The sequence below is a fragment of the Oncorhynchus nerka genome, linkage group LG18, assembly GCF_034236695.1.
Source record: "Oncorhynchus nerka isolate Pitt River linkage group LG18, Oner_Uvic_2.0, whole genome shotgun sequence".
NCBI lineage: Eukaryota > Metazoa > Chordata > Actinopteri > Salmoniformes > Salmonidae > Oncorhynchus > Oncorhynchus nerka.
The window spans coordinates 44,354,920-44,382,543 of NC_088413.1; the positions used below are offsets into that span (position 1 = coordinate 44,354,920).

The following is a 27,624-nucleotide window of genomic DNA, read 5'->3' on the forward strand; positions in this document are numbered from 1 at the left end:
AGATCCTAGACGTGAGAGGCGTGCCATCAACCAGAGGGTTCCCGTTTCAAATCACAGGTCTGTCTGAAAAATGTGTTGGTTGCTGGTATCAAATCCTAGATGCAATCTCCTGCATTTGTGCCCTGCTCCAGGCTTTACTATGGCTGACCCTGGGCTCAAAACTCTTCTCACTGTGTGTGTGTGTTTTTCAAAGAGTTGGGATGAAGCAGAGTCAAATTTTCAGCTCTGTGATAAAATGGACAATGATCATCGTGTGGAGAGTTGAATGCATTAGCAGTTAATGCGTAGCGAGAGAGGGGAGAAACATGAGCCAACACACTACTGTCAAATCAGGCTTTGGTGGGATTGAGCTCATCTTTGAAAGTAACTGTAAAATGTCATGTACTTAGACAATGAGTCAATGCTTGAATTACACAGAGTAATGATGCAGGTTTTGTGCATTATTGCCTGTTCGACTGAAAGGTCAAATTTACAGTCGGAATTGATACAAGCCACTTTGTCAACCTGCCAATGGGTGTAGATCCTAGAGGTTAAATAGGGGTGCCAGCAACAAGAGGTAGTGAAAAAATCTACTGGTAGGGGTAGCTGGTATCAAATCCTGAAGGCCATCTCCTACTGTTGTTCCCTTGAGCAAGGCATTTAACCTAAACTGCTCCATGGTCTCCTTACCATGACTGACCCTGTGCTCCAAACTCTCAAATGTGAGTGTGTCTAGAAGGGGTTGAAATAAAACAAGACATTTCCATATGATATGGCATTAGCCATCAATGCATAGAGAGGAGAGAAATGTGAGCCAATGACCCACTCTACTGTCAATTCAGGCTTTAGTGGGATTGGGCTTACCTTTGAAAGCAACTGTAAATGTCATATACTCAGACTGAGACAATGGGTCTGTTTGAATTACACATAAATGAGGAGAAGCCAAGATACATGCACAGGTTGTGTGCATTATCACCTGGTTGAGCTTGAAAGGAGTCATCTGCCATACTCTCAATGGGTTTGGATCCCTCTGGTAAATGCAAGCAGTTTGGTGGGAAAGACCTCGGGATTTGTTCGGGAGGGTGAAATGTTACCAAACGTCCAGACATAAATGTATTGTATAGAGCAGACTGGTTCACTGTCTGTGGAATTGGGAGTAGTGTCAGCTCTAGACATTGCAGCGCTATCTGCAACGGTGTACAGAACTTCGGTGTATAGATTTTCTCTAAACTATATTTCCACATTTCGTAACTGAACAAAATGTTAATATGGATCAAACCCCAAATCAAAATGTAAGATACAGTAAGCTTGGTATAGAAACACGAGTATCATAAGATGTCCTAACAGTAAATGTACCTTTCCGTCAAAGTTTAACAACCGTATTACTGAACCACTGTAATTGATGTCTATAGGGTTTCTGATTATGATAGATGAATAAAAACTCGAGTCAGCTCCAGAAAATAAAAAACATCAACACGGTCTAAACGTCGAACACTTCAAGTTGACGAATGATGTGCTTCTCCAGACAGAGAAAGTGCAGGTGTTCATTAGTGCACGCAATGCAAAACATTAACATTTTGCAACAGTAAACAAAAAACAAGCGTTTATTGGACAACTCTAGGTAGACCATCCCTGTTTCAGTCCGTTTTCTTCCATTGGATGCCTAATGAACACAAACCAGAAAGAGGGGGCATTAGCCTGAAAAGAACCCCAATCTATGGTGAGTGCTGTATGATGACAGGACTATAACTGGCAACCATCAGACACAATTAAGAGATACAGTTCCCTCCAGAGACAGAGGAAGTGGATTGGAAGCGTCTCAGGAAAACACCCTCCTTCCTCTACTGTACTTCCTTCATTTCAGCTCCCTGCCACTAGAAGTGGAATAACTGAAAGAAAAACCTGACGCCTAGTCTTTGGAGGTTTGTCGATGAGTGTGCATTTTGGGTAGAAACCAGCAAGGCATCAGTCTGTCATACACATATACAATACTAATCTGCCCACAAAACAAAAGCGATTGGATTAGCGCAAAAAGGCACTGGAGAAAGAGGTTTGAATGAATGAATAAATAGAGGTGATCTCATGAATGGTGGTGACAGATGGAGCTGTGTGGTACAATACTCAGACAGGACACCGCCACCTGAGATTACAGACTCTTGGCAAAGACTCAATTGACAAAAAAGCACATACAGTACGTACACAGAATGGCTTGAATGACACAATCAGGAAAAAGACCATAAGATCGGCCTACTCCATTATTCACTGACCCATACAGTAGAGAATGGGAAATGTATGTGATTATGTTGATTAATAGGTTTTGTTGACATGATTACATAGATTATGTGTGTGATCTGGAGCATGTGATGCAATGCACACTTCTGTGCATGAAGACAAAGTACCATCTCATCTCAACACAACCAGATATGCCTAGATTTGCATATGTAGCACAACACTTCTATACACAAGTAATACATATGGGCAGTGGTGAATTAAATAACTGATGTTGGGAATGTGCAAATAGGAGATGGTAGTCAGAGCCTTCAACTTTCAGCCATGGCAGCAGGGCTGTGCCCCCCTTAAAGGCCAGAAACTGCAGGTGCAAATGCAGCATTCGTCAATCATCATAGAGTGCACTTCCATATGTGGAAGTATACAAGTTTAAAGTAATTTTTCTTTAATTGTTCTTTGCTGATAAACTTATTTCTAACAGTGGTCATTTTAGTCACTGTGTAAATCAATGTGTAAATCAAGGAAACACTGGACCAACCAAAAGTACATTAACAACCCCCCCCCCAATACCTGCAGGTGGTTCTTCACCATCCTCCACTCTCTGCAGCCACTGCAGAATGGGCTGTACCATTAAGGGTCTGCCAGTGGGGTAGTGGAAGACCTCTCCTCCTGTGGCCAGCTGGGAGACCACCAGGGCAGGAAGCAGGGGCAGGAAACCCAGGTATGCCTCCAGGACAGCCTTACCTGCAGGGGTACGACCCCTGGAACACACAAGATACCCCTCAACACAAAAATACACCCTGGATTCACTGGTTTTTCCATCCAACCATGACTCAGTCAATGAGCTGAGATTCAATTCAAAGACAAAAGTAAAACACAATCCGTGTTGAAAATAGTGGGTCATTGGCAGAAAATAACAGAGTTGAAAAGACAATGGAGTTATAAAACCTCAATTCTGAATCATACTTTGCCTTGAAACAGTATATTGAAATGTTCCTCCCAAGTGGACGACAAGATAAAGAAAATGATGAACATTTAATGCTAATGCATTAAACCTTTATGTTACATAATTGGCCTATGGCTGCTTTGCCCTGAACTGTATGTTCCCGACACTCTGAAACCTACTGCAACCCTTCATTGACGTGGGACACGTAATACTCCGGTACATACAGATGGATCCAGCAGGGCAGGTAGGGGTTGAGCAGTCCTGTGTTCAGCAGACTCCTCATATCATCCAATATTCTCTTGTTCCCTTTCCTCCCACTCTCCTCTTCTCCCACAAAGAGCAGCAGAAGTTTTTTTTTAACCTCCAGATACAGGGGCAGGTTCTCCACTGTCAATTCTGGCTGGAAGGGGTACAGAGAGGGAAAAAAAAGGTGATCAATGATAAATACAGTGTGTTGCAAAAGTATTCATCCTCCTTGGATTTTATTTTGTTACAAAGTGGGATTAAAATGTATGTGTCATTGTTTTGTCCACAATCTACACGAAATAGAACATTTTTAAATATTAATAAAAAACTATATCACACACACACATACAGTTGATATCGGAAGTTTACATACACCTTAGCCAAATACATTTAAACTCAGTTTTTCACCATTCCTGACATTTAATCCTAGTAAATATTCCGTTTTAGGTCCTTCCTGAGCGGTATGACGGCTGCGTGGTCCCATGGTGTTTATACTTGCGTACTATTGTTTGTGCAGATGAACGTGGTACCTTGAAGCGTTTGAAAATTGCTCCCAAGGATGAACCAGACTTGTGGAGGTCTACAATTTTGTTTCTGAGGTCTTGGCTGATTACTTTTTATTTTCCCATGATGTCAAGCAAAGAGGCACTGAGTTTGAAGGTAGACCTTGAAATACATCCACAGGTACACCTCCAATTGACTCAAATGGTGTCAATCAGAAGCTTCTAAAGCCATGACATTTTCTGGAATTTTCCAAGCTGTTTTTAAAGGCACAGTCAACTAAGTGTATGTAAACTCCTGACCCACTGGAATTGTAATTAAGTGAAATAATCTGTCTGTAAACAATTGTTGGAAAAATGGCTTGTGTCATGCACAAAGTAGATGACCTAACAGACTTGCCAAAACTATCATTTGTTAATTAACAAGAAATTTGTGAAGTGGTGGAAAAATGAATTTTAATGACACCAACCTAAGTGTATGTAAACTTCTGACTTCAACTGTACACACACACACATATTAGTCGTTGCACAAGTATTCAGCTCTTTTGTTTAGGCCTAAATTTTGGCTTAAATCACAAATCGGGTTCATATGGAAAATGATAGGGGTTGAAATTATTTTTGAATGACTGAGAGCATTTCGAAAGCCTCAAAGGTCAGCCATTGGTAGATGGGTAACAACAATAACAAATCAGACATTGAATATCACTTTTTTTTACTCCCCAATTTCATGGTATCCAATTGGTAGTTACAGTCTTGTCCCATCGCTGCAACTCCGGTACGGACTAGGGAGAGCCGAAGGCTGAGAGCCGTACGTCATCCGAAACACAACCCAACCAAGCTGCACTACTTCAAGACACAATGCCCACTGAACCCGGAAGCCAGCTGCACCAACGTGTCGGAGGAAACACTGTACACCTGGTGACCGTGGCAGCGTGCACTGCGCCCAGCCCGCCACGGGAGTCACTAGTGCACGATGGGACAAGGACATCCCTGCCAGCCAAACCCTCCCCTAACCCGGACGATGCTGGGCCAATTGTGTACCGTCTCATGGGTCTCCAGGTCGCGGCCGGCTGCGACAGAGCCTGGACTCGAACCAAGAATCTCTAGTGGCCTTAGACCACTGCGCCACTCAGGAGGCCCTGAATGTCTCTTTAAGCATGGTCAAGTTAATAATTGTGCTGTGGATTATGTTTTAAACTACCCAGACAAAGATAGCCGTCCTTCTTCACTGAGCTGTAGGATAGGAAGGAAACTGCTCAGGGATGTTACAATGAGGCCATGGGTGATTTTAAAACAGAGTTCAATGGCAGAAAACTGTGGATGGATCAACATTGCATTTACTTCACAATAAGTACATAAATAAATAAAAATGTAACTAGAACAAATTCTTATTTTCAATGACAGCCTAGGAACAGTGGGTTAACTGCCTTGTTCAGAGGTTTTAGATTTTTACCATGTCAGCTCGGGGATATGATCTTGCAACCTTCCGGTTACTAGTCCAACGCTCTAACCACTAGGCTACCTGCCTACCCATGACAGAGTGAAAGGAAGAATACAAATATACAGGACATGCATCTTGTAAGCAACAAGGCACTAAAGTAATATTACAAAAAAAAACATCAAAGGAATACACTTTCTGGCCTAAATGCAAAGCCTTATGGTTGGGGCAAATCCAACACATCACTGAGTAACTGCAGCCTTATTTTCAAGCATGTTGGTGGCTGCTTCAATGGGATGGGTATTCTTGACATCAGCATATCCAGGATAAAAAGAAACGGGGTGGCACTAAGCAAAGGCAAAATCCTAGAGGAAAACCTGCTTCAGTCTCACTTACACTAGACACTGGGAGAGGAATTCACCTCCGCCGGACAATAACCTGCAACAGAAGGCCAAATCTACACTGGAATTGTTTACCAAGAAGCAATGGTGTAATGTACTTAAGTAAAAATACGACCTTTTTTGTTTGTATCTGTACTTAATTTATATTTGACAACTTTTACTTCACTACATTCCTAAAGAATGTAATGTACTTTTTACTCCATACATTTTCCCTGGAACCCAAAAGTACTCGTTACATTTTGAATGCTTAGCAGGACAGGAAAATGGTCCAATTCACACACTTCTCAAGGGAACATCCCTAAGGTCTCTGATCTGACATACTCAAAACACAAATGCTTCATTTGTAAATGATAGTGTGCCCCTGGCTATCCGAAAAGAAAAAGAAACTTATGCTGTCTGGTTTGCTTAAGATAAGGAATTTGTAATGATTTATTACTTTTACTTTTGATGCTTAAGTATATTTAATAAATTACATTTACTTTTGATACTGATAGGTTTGGTTTCTGAGCTTTATATATTATTAATCATTAGGTTTAATAGAGACATGAAGGGAGCCATCGGTAAGCTTGGGAAGGGCTGAGTGCAGGGAAAACAATCACAAGTAGCAGTACTGATAAGGGGAGGAACCGTGTAAGGCCCATATCACTCAGCTCTCTGCAATAATGATGCAATGTTTAGTGATAAGGAGGAGACTCCACCCAAAGTGTGGTATGTATACTACCACGAGTAAAACCATGTTTTTGTCTAATGCAGCTGTATTGACCCTCTGGGCAGAATAAACTTTGTTTAAAGCTTTCTTAGGTTCTAATTTTCAGAGTACAAACTCAACAGACCCTAACAATACTTAAGTACATTTAATACCAAATACTTTTACTCTAGTACTATTTTACTGGGTGACTCACTTTTACTCAAGTATAACAATTGAGTACTTTTTCCACCACTGCCAGGAAGACATTGCATTTTCCAAGTTAGTTTTGACTTAAATCTGCTGGAAAATGGAAAGACTTGAAAATTGCCATCAAGCCACAATCCAACATCTTCAAAGAGCTTTAAAAAAATACCTAGTTACAGTTTTGAATTAAATAGACTTGAAAATTGAGAAATTGAAAATTGAGAGTCGACTCTGGGATGCTAGGCCTTCTAGGCAGAGTTACAAAGAAAAGGCCATATCTCAGACTGGCCAAAAAAAAAAAAGATTAATATGGCTAAAAGAACACAGACACTGGACAGAGAAACTCTGCCTAGAAGGCCAACATCCCGGAATTGCCTCTTCACTGTTGACGTTGAGACGGGTGTTTTACGGGTACTATTTAATGAAGTTGCCAGTTGAGGACTTGTACATTAGTGTCTAGTTTGAGAAACGGACGCCTCACTTGTCCCCTTGCTCAGTTGTGCACCGGGGCATGCCACTCCTCTTTCTAATCTAGTTAGAGCCAGTTTGCACTGTTCTGTGAAGGGAGTAGTACACAGCGTTGTACAAGATCTTCGGGATCTTGGCAATTTCTCACATGGAATCGCCTTCATTTCTCAGAACAAGAATAGTGACGAGTTTCAGAAGAAAGTTCTTTGTTTGTGGCCATCTTGAGCCTGTAATCAAACCCACAAATGCTCACACTCAATTACTCTAAAGAAGGCCAGTTTTATTGCTTCTTTAACTTCTTGGATATAGGGGGCGCTCTTTTAATTTATGGATAAAAAAACGTTCATTTTAAACAAGATATTTTGTCACGAAAAGATGCTCGACTATGCATATAATTGACAGCTTTGGAATGAAAACTCTGACGTTTCCAAACCTGCAAAGATATTGTCTGTGAGTGCCACAGAACTAATGCTACAGGCGAAACCAAGATGACACTTCAAACAGGAAGTGAGCCAGATTTGAGGCGCTGTGTTCCAATGTCTCCTTATATGGCTGTGAATGCGCCAGGAACGAGCCTACACACTTTCTGTCGTTTCCCCAAGGTGTCTGCAGCATTGTGACATATTTGTAGGCATATCATTGGAAGATTGACCATAAGAGACTACATTTACCAGGTGTCCGCCTGGTGTCCTCTGTCGAAATTGGTGCGTAAGCTCCAGCTGCATGTATTTCTGCATGTATTTTCCCATGCGATTCAGAGGAGAAACAAAACTGCCACGAATGACTTATCATTGAATAGATATGTGAAAAACACCTTGAGGATTGATTCTAAACTATGTCTGCCATGTTTGTCGATATTATGGAGTTAATTTGGAAAAAAGTTCGGCGTTTTGATGACTGAATTTTCGGGGGGTTTTCTCAGCCAAACGTGATGAACAAAACAGAGCGATTTCTCCTACACAAATCATATTTTTGGAAAAACTGAACATTTGCTATCTGAGTCTCCTCATTGAAAACATCCGAAGTTCTTCAAAAGGTAAATGATTTTATTTGAATGCTTTTCTTGTTTTTGTGAAAATGTTACCTGCTGAATGCTAGGCTTAATGCTATGCTAGCTATCAATACTCTTACACAAATGCTTGTTTTGCTATGGTTGAAAAGCATATTTTGAAAATCTGAGATGACAGTGTTAACAAAAGGCTAAGCTTGAGAGCCAATATATTTATTTCATTTCATTTGCGATTTTCATGAATAGTTAACGTTGCGTTATGGTAATGAGCTTGAGGCTATAATTACGATCCCGGATACGGGATTGCTCGTCGCAACAGGTTAAATTAAAATTTTCGGCTGTGCTATCACTTCAAAAGGGTTTTCTAATGATCAATTAGCTAATCAAGTTTATCATTTTAAAAGGCTAACACAACGTGCCATTGGAACATAGGAGTGATGGTTGGTGATAATGGTCCTCTGTACACAAGGACAGGACATTTCTAAGTGACCCCAAACATTTGAACGGTAGTGTATGTTGAGTCTGCCTGTCGGAGGTGTTCCAGAGCTCACAGGTGTGCCTGGCATGGATTGTGACTCCATCTCGTTCCTCGCCCTCTTCAACTGTGTCATTCACCGCCCAACTCTCCATCAATGCCGCCTGGCTCTGGACCAATGCATCAGCTGTCGTCCGTATCTCTGCCCTCAGATAATGTTTCGCTTTCTGCTGGTGTGCCTTCAATGACTCGATCTCGGTCTTCAAAGTTTGAATCTGATCCATGTGCACCTTCATCAGATGAGCAGAATGGCCCCCATCAATTACAGTGGCCTATGATAGAAACGGTAGAGAGACTAAAAGAGACTCCAACACAAATGCTGTGCACACATTTTAGGAATCTAGCAAAACTAACTGCTTTCTTGGCAATCATGCATTTTTCCGATGCGGCCTGTTATCCAACCCTAACTTCCGGGTTGGAGCGAGCGGTCGCATCCGCACTTCGGTCCGCAGGTAGTATAACTTTTCATTACATTTCATTACATTTCATTATAGTACAACGGTTTGATTTGTCTAATCTTAGCAATTTCTTCTTAGCTAGCTACATAGCAGTCTTTGTATCAAAGATAATTGCGTAATTATCGTATTTCGTCGTCCTAACGTAGTCTACACTGCTATCTGCCCAGCAGCTAGCCAGCTAGCAAACGTCCACCGTCTACCGAATAGCAGCAATGTAGAAACTATTACACTCAACTGAACGACTTGATTAGTGTAGTGTTAGCTAGCTACATAGTTGTCTTTGCTGTCTTCGTATCCAAGATAATTGTGTAGTTTAGAGTGTGTAGTTTTAGAGTGATTATCTTAATTTACCGAGGTTAGCTAGCCAGCTATTTGTCGTCCTTAACGTAGGAGACACTGCTAGCTAGCCAACAGCTAGCCAACGTCTACCGAATAGAACTTCGGCACTCAACAACCCGGGTCGCATTCCGCTCGCTCCACAGGTAGTATCACATTTTCATTTCATTTCATTACAGTACAACGGTTTGATTTGTTTGATCGTAGCTAGCTACATAGCTAGCTACATAGCCGTCTTTGTATCAAAGATAATTGTGTAGTCTAGAGCGATTTTCTAGGTTAGCTAGCCAGCTATTGTCGTTCTTTTAACGCAACGTAACGTAATCAACACTGCTAGCTAGCCAGCTAGCTCCCGAATAGCAGCACTGTAGAAACTATTACACTCAACGGAACGACTTGATTAGTGTAGTGTCAACAACGCAGCCACTGCCAGCTAGCCTACAAAGTCAACAACGCAGCCACTGCCAGCTAGCCTACTTCAGCAGTACTGTATCATTTTAATCATTTTAGTCAATAAGATTCTTGCTACGTAAGCTTAACTTTCTGAACATTCGAGACGTGTAGTCCACTTGTCATTCCAATCTCCTTTGCATTAGCGTAGCCTCTTCTGTAGCCTGTCAACTATGTGTCGGTCTATCCCTGTTCTCTCCTCTCTGCACAGACCATACAAACGCTCCACACCGCGTGGCCGCGCCACCCTAATCTGGTGGTCCCAGCGCGCACGACCCACGTGGAGTTCCAGGTCTCCGGTAGCCTCTGGAACTGCCGATCTGCGGCCAACAAGGCAGAGTTCATCTCAGCCTATGCCTCCTCCAGTCCTCGACTTCTTGGCACTGACGGAAACATGGATCACCACAGATAACACTGCTACTCCTACTGCTCTCTCTTCGTCCGCCCACGTGTTCTCGCACACCCCGAGAGCTTCTGGTCAGCGGGGTGGTGGCACCGGGATCCTCATCTCTCCCAAGTGGTCATTCTCTTTCTCCCCTTACCCATCTGTCTATCGCCTCCTTTGAATTCCATGCTGTCACAGTTACCAGCCCTTTCAAGCTTAACATCCTTATCATTTATCGCCCTCCAGGTTCCCTCGGAGAGTTCATCAATGAGCTTGATGCCTTGATAAGCTCCTTTCCTGAGGACGGCTCACCTCTCACAGTTCTGGGCGACTTTAACCTCCCCACGTCTACCTTTGACTCATTCCTCTCTGCCTCCTTCTTTCCACTCCTCTCCTCTTTTGACCTCACCCTCTCACCTTCCCCCTACTCACAAGGCAGGAAATACGCCGACCTCATCTTTACTAGATGCTGTTCTTCCACTAACCTCATTGCAACTCCTCCAAGTCTCCGACCACTACCTTGTATCATTCTCCCTCTCGCTCTCATCCAACACTTCCCACACTGCCCCTACTCGGATGGTATCGCGCCGTCCCAACCTTCGCTCTCTCTCCCCCGCTACTCTCTCCTCTTCCATCCTATCATCTCTTCCCTCTGCTCAAACCTTCTCCAACCTATCTCCTGATTCTGCCTCCTCAACCCTCCTCTCCTCCCTTTCTGCATCCTTTGACTCTCTATGTCCCCTATCCTCCAGGCCGGCTCGGTCCTCCCCTCCCGCTCCGTGGCTCGACGACTCATTGCGAGCTCACAGAACAGGGCTCCGGGCAGCCGAGCGGAAATGGAGGAAAACTCGCCTCCCTGCGGACCTGGCATCCTTTCACTCCCTCCTCTCTACATTTTCCTCTTCTGTCTCTGCTGCTAAAGCCACTTTCTACCACTCTAAATTCCAAGCATCTGCCTCTAACCCTAGGAAGCTCTTTGCCACCTTCTCCTCCCTCCTGAATCCTCCTCCCCCCTCCTCCCTCTCTGCAGATGACTTCGTCAACCATTTTGAAAAGAAGGTCGACGACATCCGATCCTCGCTTGCTAAGTCAAACGACACCGCTGGTTCTGCTCACACTGCCCTACCCTGTGCTCTGACCTCTTTCTCCCCTCTCTCCAGATGAAATCTCGCGTCTTGTGACGGCCGGCCGCCCATCAACCTGCCCGCTTGACCCTATCCCCTCCTCCAGACCATTTCCGGAGACCTTCTCCCTTACCTCACCTCGCTCATCAACTCATCCCTGACCGCTGGCTACGCCCCTTCCGTCTTCAAGAGAGCGAGAGTTGCACCCTTCTGAAAAAACCTACACTCGATCCCTCCGATGTCAACAACTACAGACCAGTATCCCTTCTTTCTTTTCTCTCAAACTCTTGAACGTGCCGTCCTTGGCCAGCTCTCCCGCTATCTCTCTCAGAATTACCTTCTTGATCCAAATCAGTCAGGTTTCAAGACTAGTCATTCAACTGAGACTGCTCTTCTCTGTATCACGGAGGCGCTCCGCACTGCTAAAGCTAACTCTCTCTCCTCTGCTCTCATCCTTCTAGACCTATCGGCTGCCTTCGATACTGTGAACCATCAGATCCTCCTCTCCACCCTCTCCGAGTTGGGCATCTCCGGCGCGGCCCACGCTTGGATTGCGTCCTACCTGACAGGTCGCTCCTACCAGGTGGCGTGGCGAGAATCTGTCTCCTCACCACGTGCTCTCACCACTGGTGTCCCCCAGGGCTCTGTTCTAGGCCCTCTCCTATTCTCGCTATACACCAAGTCACTTGGCTCTGTCATAACCTCACATGGTCTCTCCTATCATTGCTATGCAGACGACACACAATTAATCTTCTCCTTTCCCCCTTCTGATGACCAGGTGGCGAATCGCATCTCTGCATGTCTGGCAGACATATCAGTGTGGATGACGGATCACCACCTCAAGCTGAACCTCGGCAAGACGGAGCTGCTCTTCCTCCCGGGAAGGACTGCCCGTTCCATGATCTCGCCATCACGGTTGACAACTCCATTGTGTCCTCCTCCCAGAGCGCTAAGAACCTTGGCGTGATCCTGGACAACACCCTATCGTTCTCAACTAACATCAAGGCGGTGGCCCGTTCCTGTAGGTTCATGCTCTACAACATCCGCAGAGTACGACCCTGCCTCACACAGGAAGCGGCGCAGGTCCTAATCCAGGCACTTGTCATCTCCCGTCTGGATTACTGCAACTCGCTGTTGGCTGGGCTCCCTGCCTGTGCCATTAAACCCTACAACTCATCCAGAACGCCGCAGCCCGTCTGGTGTTCAACCTTCCCAAGTTCTCTCACGTCACCCCGCTCCTCCGCTCTCTCCACTGGCTTCCAGTTGAAGCTCGCATCCGCTACAAGACCATGGTGCTTGCCTACGGAGCTGTGAGGGGAACGGCACCTCAGTACCTCCAGGCTCTGATCAGGCCCTACACCCAAACAAGGGCACTGCGTTCATCCACCTCTGGCCTGCTCGCTCCCTACCACTGAGGAAGTACAGTTCCCGCCTCAGCCCAGTCAAAACTGTTCGCTGCTCTGGCCCCCAATGGTGGAACAAACTCCCTCACGACGCCAGGACAGCGGAGTCAATCACCACCTTCCGGAGACACCTGAAACCCCACCTCTTTAAGGAATACCTAGGATAGGATAAAGTAATCCCTTCTCACCCCCCCTTAAAAGATTTAGATGCACTATTGTATAGTGGCTGTTCCACTGGATGTCACCAATTTGTAAGTCGCTCTGGATAAGGGCGTCTGCTAAATGACTTAAATGTAAATGTAAAATGTCTTTGTCCACATTTCTCAATGGATGGTTGTATGCTCTGCAAAAACATTCACGTTTTTAGTACACAATTATTTTTTTATTTAACCTTCATTAAACTATTTTATTACACAGTATGCCTACACAATGATATATATAAAAAATATTATTAAGAAAATGCACTGAAAGCAAAATACCTTTCGTTTTGGTGATCCTCTCAGGGCCGGCTCATTTCCTACTGTGGTACGGTCCTAACCCTGGAACGGGTAGCACCATAAAAAGAGCTGGTTTGATGAAAACAATGTCTGTTCTCTTTGCTCACAAAGTCACTTTTTTTTAAATAAACAGCTCATTTTTGAATAGTAACTGTGTTAAGGGTGGAGTTGGGGCCGGGGTGAGGAGTACTGGAAAGGTGTGACTTTTATAGGCCATAAGTATACAGAAGATCGCCAATTCTCCTCACTTTGACTATGCTGTAACAGTGTTGCACCATGACCAGGATTTCTATTCATTTAAGTGAGCAGATTAGGGCTTTCAGGAGGAACGGAAAATCTATTACAGCTAATAAAGTATTTTTTTAATCAATTAGTATATTTGAGTTTAACCACAATATGTGCTGTATTATTTGTTCTGTCTTTTCTGGTGGATTAAACTGAAATTGTAACCAACTTTCTATGGCTTGTTTAAAACAATATTTTGTTTTCAAATAACCTGAAGTGAATGAGAAAAAGGCCATTCTTGAACATGGGGTTATTTACTAATTTGTAAATAAAGCCAGTTTGTTATTCTGCTTTTAGAGGGAGAGACACCTGCAAATTACCTCTAAATCTCACAGCATAATCTTTTAGTTGAGCAACCACTGTAGGATGGCCGGAAATACTCTGTTAAGTACTCGTAAATGAGATGCCATACTGGGAACGCTTTTGTAATCTTAACAAATGGTTTGTGTGTGTCAAAACATTTTCTGTGATGGGTCTCATATCTGGTAGTGAGAAATTGTTATTTCTTACGAATATGTGGTGGCAAATTGTAATCAAAGTGTTTCTACGTTTTTAATAAAATCAAATAAATATTTACACAGTAGCGGTTTCTGTTTTGTTCAGAGGAAGATGTTATCATCCTGGTTCAACAATTCAAATTATTACAATGACCAAAAATATTATATTTTAGAAGGACGCTGTACAGATGAACACACGTATAGACGGACAGACAGACACCGTAGTATGAAAACACTGGCGTACCCCTTCATTTTTTAGGTCCGTGTTTCTTAAATCCTGGTCCTGGGGACCCAAAGGGGTATACATTTTTGAACTACACACTTGATTCCACTAATAACATCTTTGAATCAGGCCATATATAGCCCCTCTCTTTCTCTGTCTGCACATACAGTATGTGTACATGTAACGGATGTGAAATGGCTAGCTAGTTAGCAGTGCGCGCTAGTGGCGTTTCAATCGGTGACGTCACTTGCTCTGAGACCTTGAAGTAGTGGTTCCCCTTGCTCTTTTTTTGTGGAGCGATGGGTAACGATGCTTCGTGGGTGTCAGTTGTTGATGTGTGCAGAGGGTCCCTGGTTCACGCCCGGGTATAGGGACAGTCTAAAGTTACTGTTACATACACACAGCACACACACACACAGGAATAGGTTTTTCAAATAGGCTTTTTTAACTATATCCATTCAAATGTTTGATGGATTATTTTTGGGGGATGGAATTTCTATCAACCTGTGATAGAAACACAGACTTACAAATGTATCCAGTAATGCTCTCTGGATGTGTGTAACCAGTTGGTCCGGCATGGAGAGGTTGAGAGAATGAGCCTCAGTTTGGCCTGTAGGTCCTCGTGACACCAGAATGGCAGGCAGCGTCACAGAATACTCCACAGCCCTGAGAACAGAAATGCATTAGAATAACTTTTTCCCTCCCAGAAGGAACATCAATTTTCATTGTATTACAAAAAAAGAAAATCACACACACACACCTAGTGGTTAGAGCATTGGACTAGTAACCGGAAGGTTGCAAGTTCAAACCCCAAAACTGACAAGGTACAAATCTGTCGTTCTGCCCCCGAACAGGCAGTTAACCAACTGTTCCTAGGCAGTCATTGAAAATAAGAAATTTGTTCTTAACTGACTTGCCTAGTTAAATAAAAGGTATAAATAAATACTGTGGTACAGACATCAAGCCATTTCTGGTACATACAGTATCTTCCCTCCAGAAGACCGAGAGATGTGGTTGGATATCTTTTGCAATTTCCAGAGGAGCCCACACATCCTAAATTTGCAATGGCCCTTAGAATACCGAGGATATATGCCTATACCCAAATAAGCACCCTATTACAGATACATATTTGGTGAGGTTGGCATATCTATTTTACATTCATTGTAGTCTCTTGCCACAGTCGCCGTATGAGCGCCATGAGTCAAAGTGAGACTAGTACATACATTTTTGTCATGACATCAGATATTTGCAGTCTAGTTGGATCTTTTGACTGGTGACCCAAAAGCATTTCCACGTTCTATCTCCGTACTGCTTGTTGTGACTTGGCTACCTGCTCAACTTTTTCACTTTTCAACTCCGAATAACTTATTTAATCAAACTCTGTATTTAACACGCTTACCAAGGTCCTAATTTTGTCTTTTTAATTCAATGCCTTAGATCTGCAGGGCCTCCTCTGGACCAAAAAATAAAAGCTAAGTAACATTATGCCTTCTGATTGCAGTTGCTGTACTCGTAATACAGTGCCTTCAGAAAGTATTCAGATTACAGCCTTATTCTAAAATGTATTTATTTTTTCTTAGCAAATCCACACACCCCCTCCCCAAATAACAAAGCGAAACAGGTTTTTAGAAATGTTTGCACATTTAAAAACAAAACTTAAATCTTATTTACATAGGTTTTCAGACCCTTTACTATGATACTTGAAATTGAGCTCAGGTGCATCTTGTTTTTATTGAACATCCTTGAGCTGCGTCGACAACTTGATTAGAGTCCACCGGTGGTAAATTCAATTGATTGGGCATGATTTGGAAAGGCACACACCTGTCTATATAAAAAGGTCCCACAGTTGACAGTGCATGTTAGAGCAAAATCAAAGCCATTATGTCAAAGTAATTGTCAGTAAGAGCTCCAAGACTGTCGAGGCACAGATCTGGGGAAGGGTACCAAAACATTTATGCAGCATTGAAGGTCCCCTAGAACACAGTGGATTCCATCAATCTTAAATGGAGAAGACCCTTCCTAGAGCTGGCTGCCCGGCCAAACTGAGCAATCGGGGAAGAAGGGCCTTGGTCAGGGAAATTACCAATAACCAGAAGGTCACTGACAGAGCTCCAGTTCCTCTGTGGAGCTGGGAGAATCTTCCAGAAGGACAACCATCTCTGCAGCACTCCACCAAATCAGGCCTTTACGGTAGAGTGGCCAGACGGAAGCTGGTCCTCAGCGAAAGGCACGACAGCCCGCTTGGTGTTTGCCAAAAGTCACCTGAACACTCTCAGACCATGAGAAACAAGATTCTCTGGTCTGATGAAACCAAGTTTGAACTCTCTGACCTGAATGCCAGGAAATGTCTGGAGGAAACCTGGCACCATGTTTTTCAGGAGCAGGGACTGAGAGACTAGTCAGGATCGAGGGAAAGATGAACAGAGCAAATGATACAGATCCTTGATGAAAACATGCTCCAGAGCACTCAGGACCTCAGACTGGAAGGTGAATCTTCACCCCAACAGGACAACGACCCAAAGCACACAGCCAAGATAATGCAGGAGTAGCTTCGAGACAAGCGTCTGAATGTCCTTGAGTGGCCCAGCCAGAGCCCGGACTTGAACCTGATCAAACATCTGTGGAGAGACCTGAAAATAGCTGTGCAGCAACACTCCTCATCCAAACTGACAGAGCTTGAGAGGATCTGCAGAGAGGAATGGGAGAAACTCCAAATACAGGTGTGCCAAGCTTGTAGCATCATACCCAAGACAGTGAACGCTGCCAAAGGTGCTTTAACAAAGTACTGAGTAAAGGGTCTTAATACTGATGTAAATTTTATATTTCAGATTATTGTTAATACATTTGCAAGAAAGAAAAAAAGAAAAAAAAGGGGTATTGTGTGTAGATTGATGGGGGGGTTAATCCATTTTAAAATAAGGCTGTAACGTAAAAATGTGGGAAAAGGAGTCCGAATACTTTCCGAATGCACTGTACACATGAGAACTATCGCCTTGTGGTGAGGATAGACGTGTTGCAAGCTCCGCTGCAGATACAAATTATTAGGCAAGGGCAATTTAAGTGTAGGAAAGAAGGATCCAGCATCTGTGCCACAAATAAATACAGGTAGTGTTAATTCCTCTGCACAGTCCCCGCAGCTGGACCATATTTCCATGACTCCTGGAAAGACATGCTGGTCGGCATGCTCAACAGGTGTCGCTCATTCAGACGATAGACACATTCAACCGGTTTCCCCCACTAAGCAACTAGCCAGAGCCAGCCTTCTCAGGTCTGTGTTAAGCGCAGGGGTGGGCAATTCCAGGGGGGGGCCTGAGTGGTGTCACAGCTTTGCCCCAGCTAACACACCTGACTCCAATCACCTAATCATGATCTTCATTTTAGAATGAAACTTGATTAAAATCAGCTGTGTTTGCTAGGGATGGAGAAAGAAAAAGTGGTACACCAAATCAGGCCCCTGAGGATTGGAATTACCCACCTCTGCTAGTGGGGTCTGAAAACAAGTCATTGGAGACTCCATTACCCACAATATTAGACTTAAAAATAATCTCGCAATCATACATTGTTTACCAGGGGAAAGGGCTACCGACAAAGGCTAATCTTAAAAATAAAATAAGGAAAATTAAATGTTGATACAGTAGTGGCTGTGACCAAAAGTTGAGAATGACACAAATATTAATTCCCACAATGTTTGCTGCTTCAGTGTCTTTAGATATTTTTGTCAGATGTTACTATGGAATACTGAAGTATAATTACAAGCATGTCACAAGTGTCAAAGTCTTTTACTGACAATTACATTGTCATGCAGAGTCAATATTTGCAGTGTTGACCCTTCTTTTTCAAGACCTCTGCAATCCGCCCTGGCATGCTGTCAATTAACTTCTGGGCCACATCCTGACTGATGGCAGCCCATTCTTGCATAATCAATGCTTGGAGTTTGTCAGAATCTGTGGGTTTTTGTTTGTCCACCCGCCTCTTGAGCATTGACCACAAGTTCTCAATGAGATTAAGGTCTGGGGAATTTCCTGGCCATGTACCCAAAATATCAATGTTTTGTTCCCCGAGCCACTTAGTTATCACTTTTGCCTTATGGCAAGGTGCTCCATCATGCTGGAAAGGCATTGTTCATCACCAAACTGTTCCTGGATGGTTGGGAGAAGTTGCTCTCGGAGGATGTGTTGGTACCATTCTTTATTCATGGCTGTGTTCTTATGAAAAATTGAGTGAGCCCACTCCCTTGGCTGAGAAGCAACCCCACACGAACGGTCTCAGGATGCTTTATTGTTAGCATGACACAGGACTGATGGTAGAGCTCATCTTGTCTTCTCCGGACAAGTTTTTTTCGGATGCCCTAAACAATCGGAAAGGGGATTCAGAGAAAATGACTTTACCCAAGTCCTCAGCAGTCCAATCCCTGTAGCTTTTGCAGAATATCAGTCTGTACCTGATGTTTTTCCTGGAGAGAAGTGGCTTCTTTGCTGCCCTTCTTGAAACCAGGCCATCCTCCAAAAATCTTCACCTCACTGTGCGTGCAGATGCACCCACACCTGCCTGCTGCCATTCCTGAGCAAGCTCTGTACTGGTGGTGCCCCAATCCCGCAGCTTAAATCAACTTTAGGTGACGATCATGGCGCTTGCTGGACTTTCTTGGGCGCCCTGAAGCCTTCTTCACAACAATTGAACTGCTCTCCTTGAAGTTCTTGATAATCTGATAAATGGTTGATTTAGGTCAAATCTTACTGGCAGCAAGCCCTTTTTGTGCAAAGCAATGATGATGGCACGTTTCCTTGCAGGTAACCATGAAAGAGGGGAAGAACAATGATTCCAAGCACCACCCTCCTTTTGAAGCTTCCAGTCTGTTACTCAAACTCAATCAAAATGACAGAATGATCTCCAACCTTGTCCTCGTCAACACTCACACCTGTGTTAAAGAATCAGCTGATGACAGCTGGTCCTTTTGTGGCAGGGCTGAAATGCAGTGGAAATGTTTGCATGGAAAACATAGCATAACATTCTGGAGTATATGCAAATTGCCATCATACAAACTGAGGTAGCCTGTGAAAATTAATATGTGTGTCATTCAAAACTTTTGGCCACGACTCTCCTGGTCCACAAGACACCTACTAGACTGGGGTAAAAACTGCCAGACTAAATGTCTAAGACCCCCGCCTAGAGCCTCGCCGCGTCCCCCTGCATCCATTGAAGTCCAAGACATCTCCTCCCCCCCCCCCCCGAATAAGTCGACCTCTGGAAGGCCTTCAGTAAGAGGCAAGCGGACACCCTCGCTCCTCATTGTCCATATGACTGCACCATAGAACTCCTACCGGCTCCACCCCTCCCCGGGCCCGTATTTACTCCCTCTTGATCCCTGAAGCTGCAATAATGGACAATTACATTCACGAGTTGCTGGAGGCAGGTTTCATTCACTCCTCAACATCCCAAGATGGTGCAGGTTTGGAGGTCTGTGTCTTTGCATCGACTACCGAGGGTTGAACAGGATCACAATTAAGAACCGTTACCCCCTACCCGATGTCTGCCGCCTTGGAGCTGATCGAGGGGGCTGAACTCTTTACCAAATTGGACCTCCGCAACGCTTACAATCTGGTGAAAATCAGGGAGGGAGATGAGTGGGAGACTTCCTTTAACCTCTCTGGAATATTCTGGACGGTAGCGTCCCACCCCGCCAACAGCCAGTGAAAGTGCAGGGGGCCAAATTCAAAACAACAAAAATCTAAATTAAAATTCCTCAAGCATACAAGTATTTTACACCATTTTAAAAAGATACAGTTCCCATTAATCCAGCCACAGTGTGATTTCAAAAAGGCTTTACAGCAAAAGCACCACAAACAATTACAGTGCCTTGCGAAAGTATTCGGCCCCCTTGAACTTTGCGACCTTTTGCCACATTTCAGGCTTCAAACAAAGATATAAAACTGTATTTTGTGAAGAATCAACAACAAGTGGGACACAATCATGAAGTGGAACGACATTTATTGTATATTTCAAACTTTTTTAACAAATCAAAAACTGAAAAATTGGGCGTGCAAAATTATTCAGCCCCCTTAAGTTAATACTTTGTAGCGCCACCTTTTGCTGCGATTACAGCTGTAAGTCGCTTGGGGTATGTCTATCAGTTTTGCACATCGAGAGACTGAAATTGTTCCCCATTCCTCCTTCCAAAACAGCTCGAGCTCAGTGAGGTTGGATGGAGAATTTGTGAACAGCAGTTTTCAGTCCTAAACGATATCTTAACCGCCATCGATAAGAAACATTACTGTGCAGCCGTATTCATCACCACATCGGCAGACTCGATAGCCTTGGTTTCTCAAATGATTGCCTCACCTGGTTCACCAACTACTTATCTGATAGAGCTCCGTGTGTCAAATCAAAGGGCCTGTTGTCCGGGCCTCTGGCAGTCTCTATGGGGGTGCCACAGGGTTAAATTCTTGGGCTGACTCTTTTCTCTGTATACATCAATGATGTCGCGCTTGCTGCTGGTGAGTCTCTGGTCCACCTCTACGCAGACGACACCATTCTGTATACTTCTGGCCCTTCTTTGGACACTTAACAACCCTCCAGACGAGCTTCACTGCCATACAACTCTCCTTCCGTGGCCTCCAATTGCTCTTAAATGTAAGTAAAACTAAATGCATGCTCTTCAACCGATCGCTTCCTGCACCTGCCCACCTGTCCAGCATCACTACTCTGGACGGTTCTGACTTAGAATATGTGGACAACTACAAATACCTAGGTGTCTGGTTAGACGGTAAACTCTCCTTCCAGACTCACATTAAACATCTCCAATCCAAAATTAAATCTAGAATTGGCTTCCTATTTCGCAACAAAGCAGCCTTCACTCATGCTGCCAAACATACCCTCGTAAAACTGACTATACTACCGATCTTTGACTTTGGCGATGTCATTTACAAAATAGCCTCCAATACCCCACTCAAATTGGATGCAGTCTATCACAGTGCCATACGTTTTGTTACCAAAGCCCCATATACTACCCACCACTGCAACCTGTACGCTTTCGTTGGCTGGCCCTCGCTTCATACTCATCGCCAAACCCACTGGCTCCAGGTCATCTACAAGACCCTGCTAGGTAAAGTCCCCACTTATCTCAGTTCGCTGGTCACCATAGCAGCACCCACCTGTAGCACGCGCTCCAGCAGGTATCTCTCTCTAGTCACCCCAAAAGCCAATTCCTCCTTTGGCTGCCTCTCTTTACAGTTCTCCGTTGCCAATGACTGGAACGAACTACAAAAATCTCTGAAACTGGAAACACTTATCTCCCTCACTAGCTTTAAGCACCAGCTGTCAGAGCAGCTCACAGATTACTGCACATCTATAATTTAGCCCAAACAACTACCCCCTCCCCTACTGTATTTATTTATTTTGCACCCCATTATTTCTACTTCACATTCTCCCACTGCACATCTACCATTCCAGTCTTTCACTTGCAAGATTGTATTTACTTCCCAACCATGGCCTTTTTTGCCATTATCTCCCTTATCTCACCTCATTTGCTCACATTGTATAATAGACTTATTTTTCTACTGTATGTTTGTTTTACTCCATATGTAACTCTGTTGTATGTGTCGAACTGCTTTGCTTTATCTTGGCCATGTCGCAATTGTAAAATGAGAACTTGTTTAAATAAAAAGGTGAAATAAATCAATTAAAATATATATTTTTTACGGAAAAAGCACACCATGCAATAATCTACGGCACTCAGAGCCCAAATCAGCCAAAGAAATATTCAGCGTGTTGTGTAGTCTACATTAGTCAGAAATAGCATTATAAATATTCACTTACCTTTGATGATCTTCATCAGAATGCACTCCCAGGAATCCCAGTTCCACAATAAATGTTTGATTTGTTCGATAATGTCCATCATTTATGTCCAAATAGCACGTTTTGTAAACAAATCCAAAGACACGAAGCGCGTTCACTAGGAGCAGACGAAATGTCCAAAAGTTCCGTTACAGTCCGTAGTAACATGTCAAACGATGTATAGAATCAATCTTTAGGATGTTAACATAAATCTTCAATAATGTTCCAACCGGACAATTCCTTTGTCTGTAGAAAAGCAATGGAACGCGAGCTAACTCTCATGACCGCGTCACGAGCCCGTGGCTCTCTGCCAGACCACTGACTCAAAGAACCCTTATGAGCCCCTCCTTTACAGTCTAAAGACTGTTGACATCTAGTGGAAGCCTTAGGAATTGCAACATGACTTGGATTTTTTTCTCAGGTTTTCGCCTGCCATGAGTTCTGTTCTCCTCACAGACATCATTCAAACAGTTTTAGAAACTTTAGAGTGTTTTCTATCCAAATATACTAATTATATGCATATTCTAGATTTTATGGCCGAGTAGCAGGCAGTTTACTCTGGGCACCTTATTCTTCCAAGCTACTCAATACTGCCCCCCCGCCCCCCCAGAAACCACGAAGTTAACACCCCTAGTGTCCACTATGCGTATTTAGCATGCCATTCAGATGATCTAACTCAATGGCAGTCTTCCAAGCATTTGTCAACCGTTGAATCGGTTCGTCTTTGTTTAGCTCAATGACATCCTGATCTTCTCCAAGACCCTTCCGGAACACATCCTGCAAGCCCGCCAAGTCCAGCAGTTCCTTGGGTTTGGCCATTTTTACAGGCGTTTTACAGAACTTTGGTGCCGTGGCAGTGCCTCTCACAGCCCTACCCTGCAAGTCCCAGACCTGTTTCGGCTGGACCCCCGAAGCTGACAGGCCATTCATGGAGTTCAAGGGACATTTCACCTCCAGACCCATCCTCGTTCATCCTGATCCTACTCGTCCCTTTGTGGTAGAGGTGGATGCCTTGGACATTTTCCAAGCGTTTCTCGCCAGCGGAATGCAACTACGATGTGGGCAACAGAGCTCTTGGCAGTCAAGTGGGCCCTTGAGGGGTGGAGACACTGGTTGGAGGAGGCACCTCATCCTTTCATGATCTGGACAGACCATAAGAACTTGGTCTCCATTCAAGAAGCCAAGAGGTTGAATGCTCGCCAGGCAGGCTCCGTTTTACAGGGTCAACTTCACTCCAGCCTAATCGCCCGGGATCCAAGAATCAGAAAGCAGATGCCCTTTCAAGGAGGGACTCAGAGCCCATCATCCCCAGCTCCCGAATTTGTGTCTCCACTTGTTATGGAATATAGAAACCATGGTACGACAAGCCCAGACCCGAGAACCTGACCCTGGCGGGGGTCCCACTAACAGACTTTGTTGCACGTGGCCAAAGCAAGTCGTAAAAACAGAGCCCCGGCTGGATTGGTCCAACCTCTGCCCATCCCCAGCCAGCCCTGGTCCCACCTGTCCGTAGACTATCACAGGGTTACCTCCATCCCAAAGGCTTACCACTATCCTCGTGGTCGTTGTTCAGTTCTCCAAGGCAGCCCATTGCCTTACCAAAGTTGCCCTCAACGAAGGAGTCTTGAGACTATACAGACTTTCTCAGGACATTGTCATTGTGATCGTGGGACCCAGTCCATCACACAGTATTGGAAAGCCCCCCAGGGTTCCACCCACAGTCGAATGGGCAAACAGAGCAGGCCAACCAGGAGCTGGAGAAGTTCCTCCCCTGTTTTGTCTCCTGGTGCAAGTTACTCGTCTGTACGCTCACAACACATTGCTGAACTCGTCCAATGGACTGTCGCCGATTGAGTGTCAGTTCTGGTTCGCCCACCGTTTTCTGAACAAGATGCCGAAGAGGGGGTGTCATCATCCGAGGTGTTCATTCGACGATGTCGCCTCACATGGATCAGAGGGCGATCAACCTTTCTCCGATCATCTGCCCAACACGCAAACCGCCACCGAAGGCCTCTTCGGCTCCTCCGACCGGGTCAACGAGTGTGGCTGTCCACCGGTGATCTTCCCTTAAAAGTAGGACTCGGGCCTCCCGGGTGGCGCAGTGGTCTAAGGCACTGCATCGCAGTGCTAGCTGTGACATCCTTGTCTCATCGCGCACTAGCGACTCCTGTGGCGGGCCAGGCGCAGTGCACACTGATCAGGTCGCTAGGTGTACGGTGTTTCCTCTGACACATTGGTGCAGCTGGCTTCCGGGTTGGATGCGCGCTGTGTTAAAGAAGCATGGCTGCCTACTCGGGACATCCTGGATCTGGGACTCCAACCAACTACGTGGTAGTCGCTCTGGCTCCAAGGCTGGAGCCGCTCCTAGAAGGGGGAGGTACTGTCCTGTCATGGTTCCACCTGTCACCAGAGAGCGGCATAGGCCGTCCTAGGGCCATTAACGACATTCAGGTGAGTCCTACTTAGTAGTTATGATTTCCCTGTTAAAAAGGTGTTTTTGGTTGTCCTTTGCTGAAGTTTGAATTATGTGCCGTGTGCGTTTGTCTCCTGAGTTTGAGACTTAGTGTTTGTTGTTTTCCCACTCTTCCCTCCGTTACAGTTTCTCAGTAACGTATTGTTTATCCCTAACCACTGATTCCTCATCTGATCTCTTCTCTGTACCTGGGTCCAAACTCACCATGTCAGAGAAAGATGTTAGCCTCAAGTAATTGTCTTTTGCCCCCTCACAGTTAGAGTGATCAGCTCTACAGCAGAGTCTCACAACTCAATCTCACAACTCTCAGGAAGCTATAAGTAAACACACGTCTTGATTGAGATGGATTCTGTAAGAGGCTATCTCAATCAAGACGTGTGTTTACTTATAGGGTGAATTTAATCACTTCCGGTTGCTCCAGGAAGCTTAGAATCAACACAGGTAGACCTCATAGTGGCCTGATGGATTGTCATCGAAGACGGGTTCATACGGCATTCATAACCCACATAGGCTTCAGGTTGAATTTAAGGGTGCAGGCAATGTATTCCTATGGGGAGATAAGTCATTGTAATCTGTGAGAACAAAAAAAAACTGTTTTACTGTTAAGGGTTAATGCCACACGGTCAAGGTTAGGCTTGCACGGATCGGGAGGACCTCAGGAATATACCAGAGGTCGAATTGTCCTTCTCATCCTAACGGTTCTCTCACTGTCACCCAAAAGCAAATTACATTTAGGGCCAAGCTTCATTTTGGGCCTTCTGTTTTTCAAGGTTGCTGCACTCAGAGCGAGCTACGGTCAATCGGGGAGTCTCGTTGAACTCGGCACAGTCTGGAGACTATGGTGATGCCCTTTTTTGTGTTGATTTCAGAATGCCATTTTGGTGATGGTCCCTCTCTGTTTAAACGTATTGCAAATGTACAAAAGTCAACTAGCAAGTCAGTGTCCATCAGTCAATTAGATGTCATTCTGACACCAAACTGATACCAATTGACACCAAACCCACTTTTTCCAACTCATTTAGAAGCCAACTATCACATATGTCAGAGCAGGCCCATAACTCACAGCGCCTTCAGTTTAAAACATAATAAAAACGTAAAACACATAGTTACGTTCTAGCTGCGGGTCCAGTTCAGACATTGTGTAAATCAAATCAAATTTTATTTGTCACATACACATGGTTAGCAGATGTTAATGCGAGTGTAGCGAAATGCTTGTGCTTCTAGTTCCGACAATGCAGTAACAACCAACAAGTAATCTAACTAACAATTCCAAAACTACTGCCTTATACACAGTGTAAGGGGATAAAGAATATGTACATAAGGATATATGAATGAGTGATGGTACAGGGCAGCATAGGCAAGATACAGTAGATGGTATCGAGTACAGTATATCCATATGAGATGAGTATGTAAACAAAGTGGCATAGTTAAAGTGGCTAGTGATACATGTATTACATAAGGATGCAGTCAATGATATAGAGTACAGTATATACGTATGCATATGAGATGAATAATGTAGGGTAAGTAACATTATATAAGGTAGCATTGTTTAAAGTGGCTAGTGATATATTTACATAATTTCCCATCAATTCCCATTATTAAAGTGGCTGGAGTAGAGTCAGTGTCAATGTCAGTGTGTTGGCAGCAGCCACTCAATGTTAGTGGTGGCTGTTTAACAGTCTGATGGCCTTGAGATAGAAGCTGTTTTTCAGTCTCTCGGTCCCAGCTTTGATGCACCTGTACTGACCTCGCCTTCTGGATGATAGCGGGGTGAACAGGCAGTGGCTCGGGTGGTTGATGTCCTTGATGATCTTTATGGCCTTCCTGTAACATCGAGTGGTGTAGGTGTCCTGGAGGGCAGGTAGTTTGCCTTCGGTGATGCGTTGTGCAGACCTCACTACCCTCTGGAGAGCCTTACGGTTGAGGGCGGAGCAGTTGCCGTACCAGGCGGTGATACAGCCCGCCAGGATGCTCTCGATTGTGCATCTGTAGAAGTTTGTGAGTGCTTTTGGTGACAAGCCGAATTTCTTCAGCCTCCTGAGGTTGAAGAGGCGCTGCTGCGCCTTCTTCACGATGCTGTCTGTGTGAGTGGACCAGTTCAGTTTGTCTGTGATGTGTATGCCGAGGAACTTAAAACTTGCTACCCTCTCCACTACTGTTCCATCGATGTGGATAGGGGGGTGTTCCCTCTGCTGTTTCCTGAAGTCCACAATCATCTCCTTAGTTTTGTTGACGTTGAGTGTGAGGTTATTTTCCTGACACCACACTCCGTGTAGGCCTATGTGAGGCGACCCCGAATCCCGAGTTTCGGCTCGATAGGTCCTTCAGTCCCCGAGCGAAACCCTAATTGGTGCTGAAAATCCACTTTTTTCCATGCCTTGCTACGGGGTCCTTGAATGAGCTATCGGACAGAAACGTTGGGGTCCGTCTCTATGGGCCGAGCCGGTTTCAATGCACCTAGTCTTGCGTCTGAGACTTTTCTAAATGTCGTCATTTTCATAATGGTCCAAATGAATTGAAGTCATTGCAAATGTACGAGGCTGTTTCTCGGTCCGAGAACCTTCTAGAGCCACCTAACTCACCATGCACTATCGACCTGAGGTCTAGAACAGGTTTCTAAAGTTTCAGAACTCTAGGTCTGACGGTTCTTTTTTAGCTCGAACAAAGCTAACTATTGCAGGCACTGTCTGTCTCTACGCACCCCAATGGGTCCCTCCTGCCAAGCTGTGTTGTAGCGGTATTTATTAGAGGGGTAAAGAATGATTTTGTTCGGGCGCCAGGCAGGTATTAACCATGCCGAAAGGAAAAGTGTAGAATAGAGAGAGTACCACTACCAGACCCACACTCATCAGCAGAAGAGACTGCCTAGAGTGTAGCCTGTTTACCAGATAGCCAGTGGAGAGAAAAAAGAACACACACATCACAGCACAGGGGTAACCCCAACAAGAATACCTCATACAATAATAGTAATACTAATAATGGCAGAGCAATGTAACAGCAACTTCATACAAGAAAGA

At 44.5% G+C, this 27,624-nt stretch overlaps 1 protein-coding gene across 5 annotated transcripts in view; it reads right to left on the reverse strand.

Annotated features, from left to right (window-relative positions):
• Positions 1-27,624, reverse strand: part of txndc16 (thioredoxin domain containing 16) — a 67,698-nt gene that overhangs the window by 12,920 nt on the left and 27,154 nt on the right. For 3 of the 5 annotated variants that reach the window (XM_029687467.2, XM_029687468.2, XM_029687466.2), the window contains 3 exons: positions 14,829-14,967; positions 3,379-3,554; positions 2,779-2,969 (listed from right to left, as the gene is read on the reverse strand). In XM_029687467.2, coding sequence (XP_029543327.2) covers positions 2,779-2,969; positions 3,379-3,554; positions 14,829-14,967 — 506 coding nt within the window. Of the gene's footprint in view, positions 1-1,567; positions 1,643-2,778; positions 2,970-3,378; positions 3,555-8,166; positions 8,916-14,828; positions 14,968-27,624 lie in introns of those variants that run through there. The other 2 variants (XM_029687470.2, XM_065004121.1) reach the window with 2 other exon arrangements.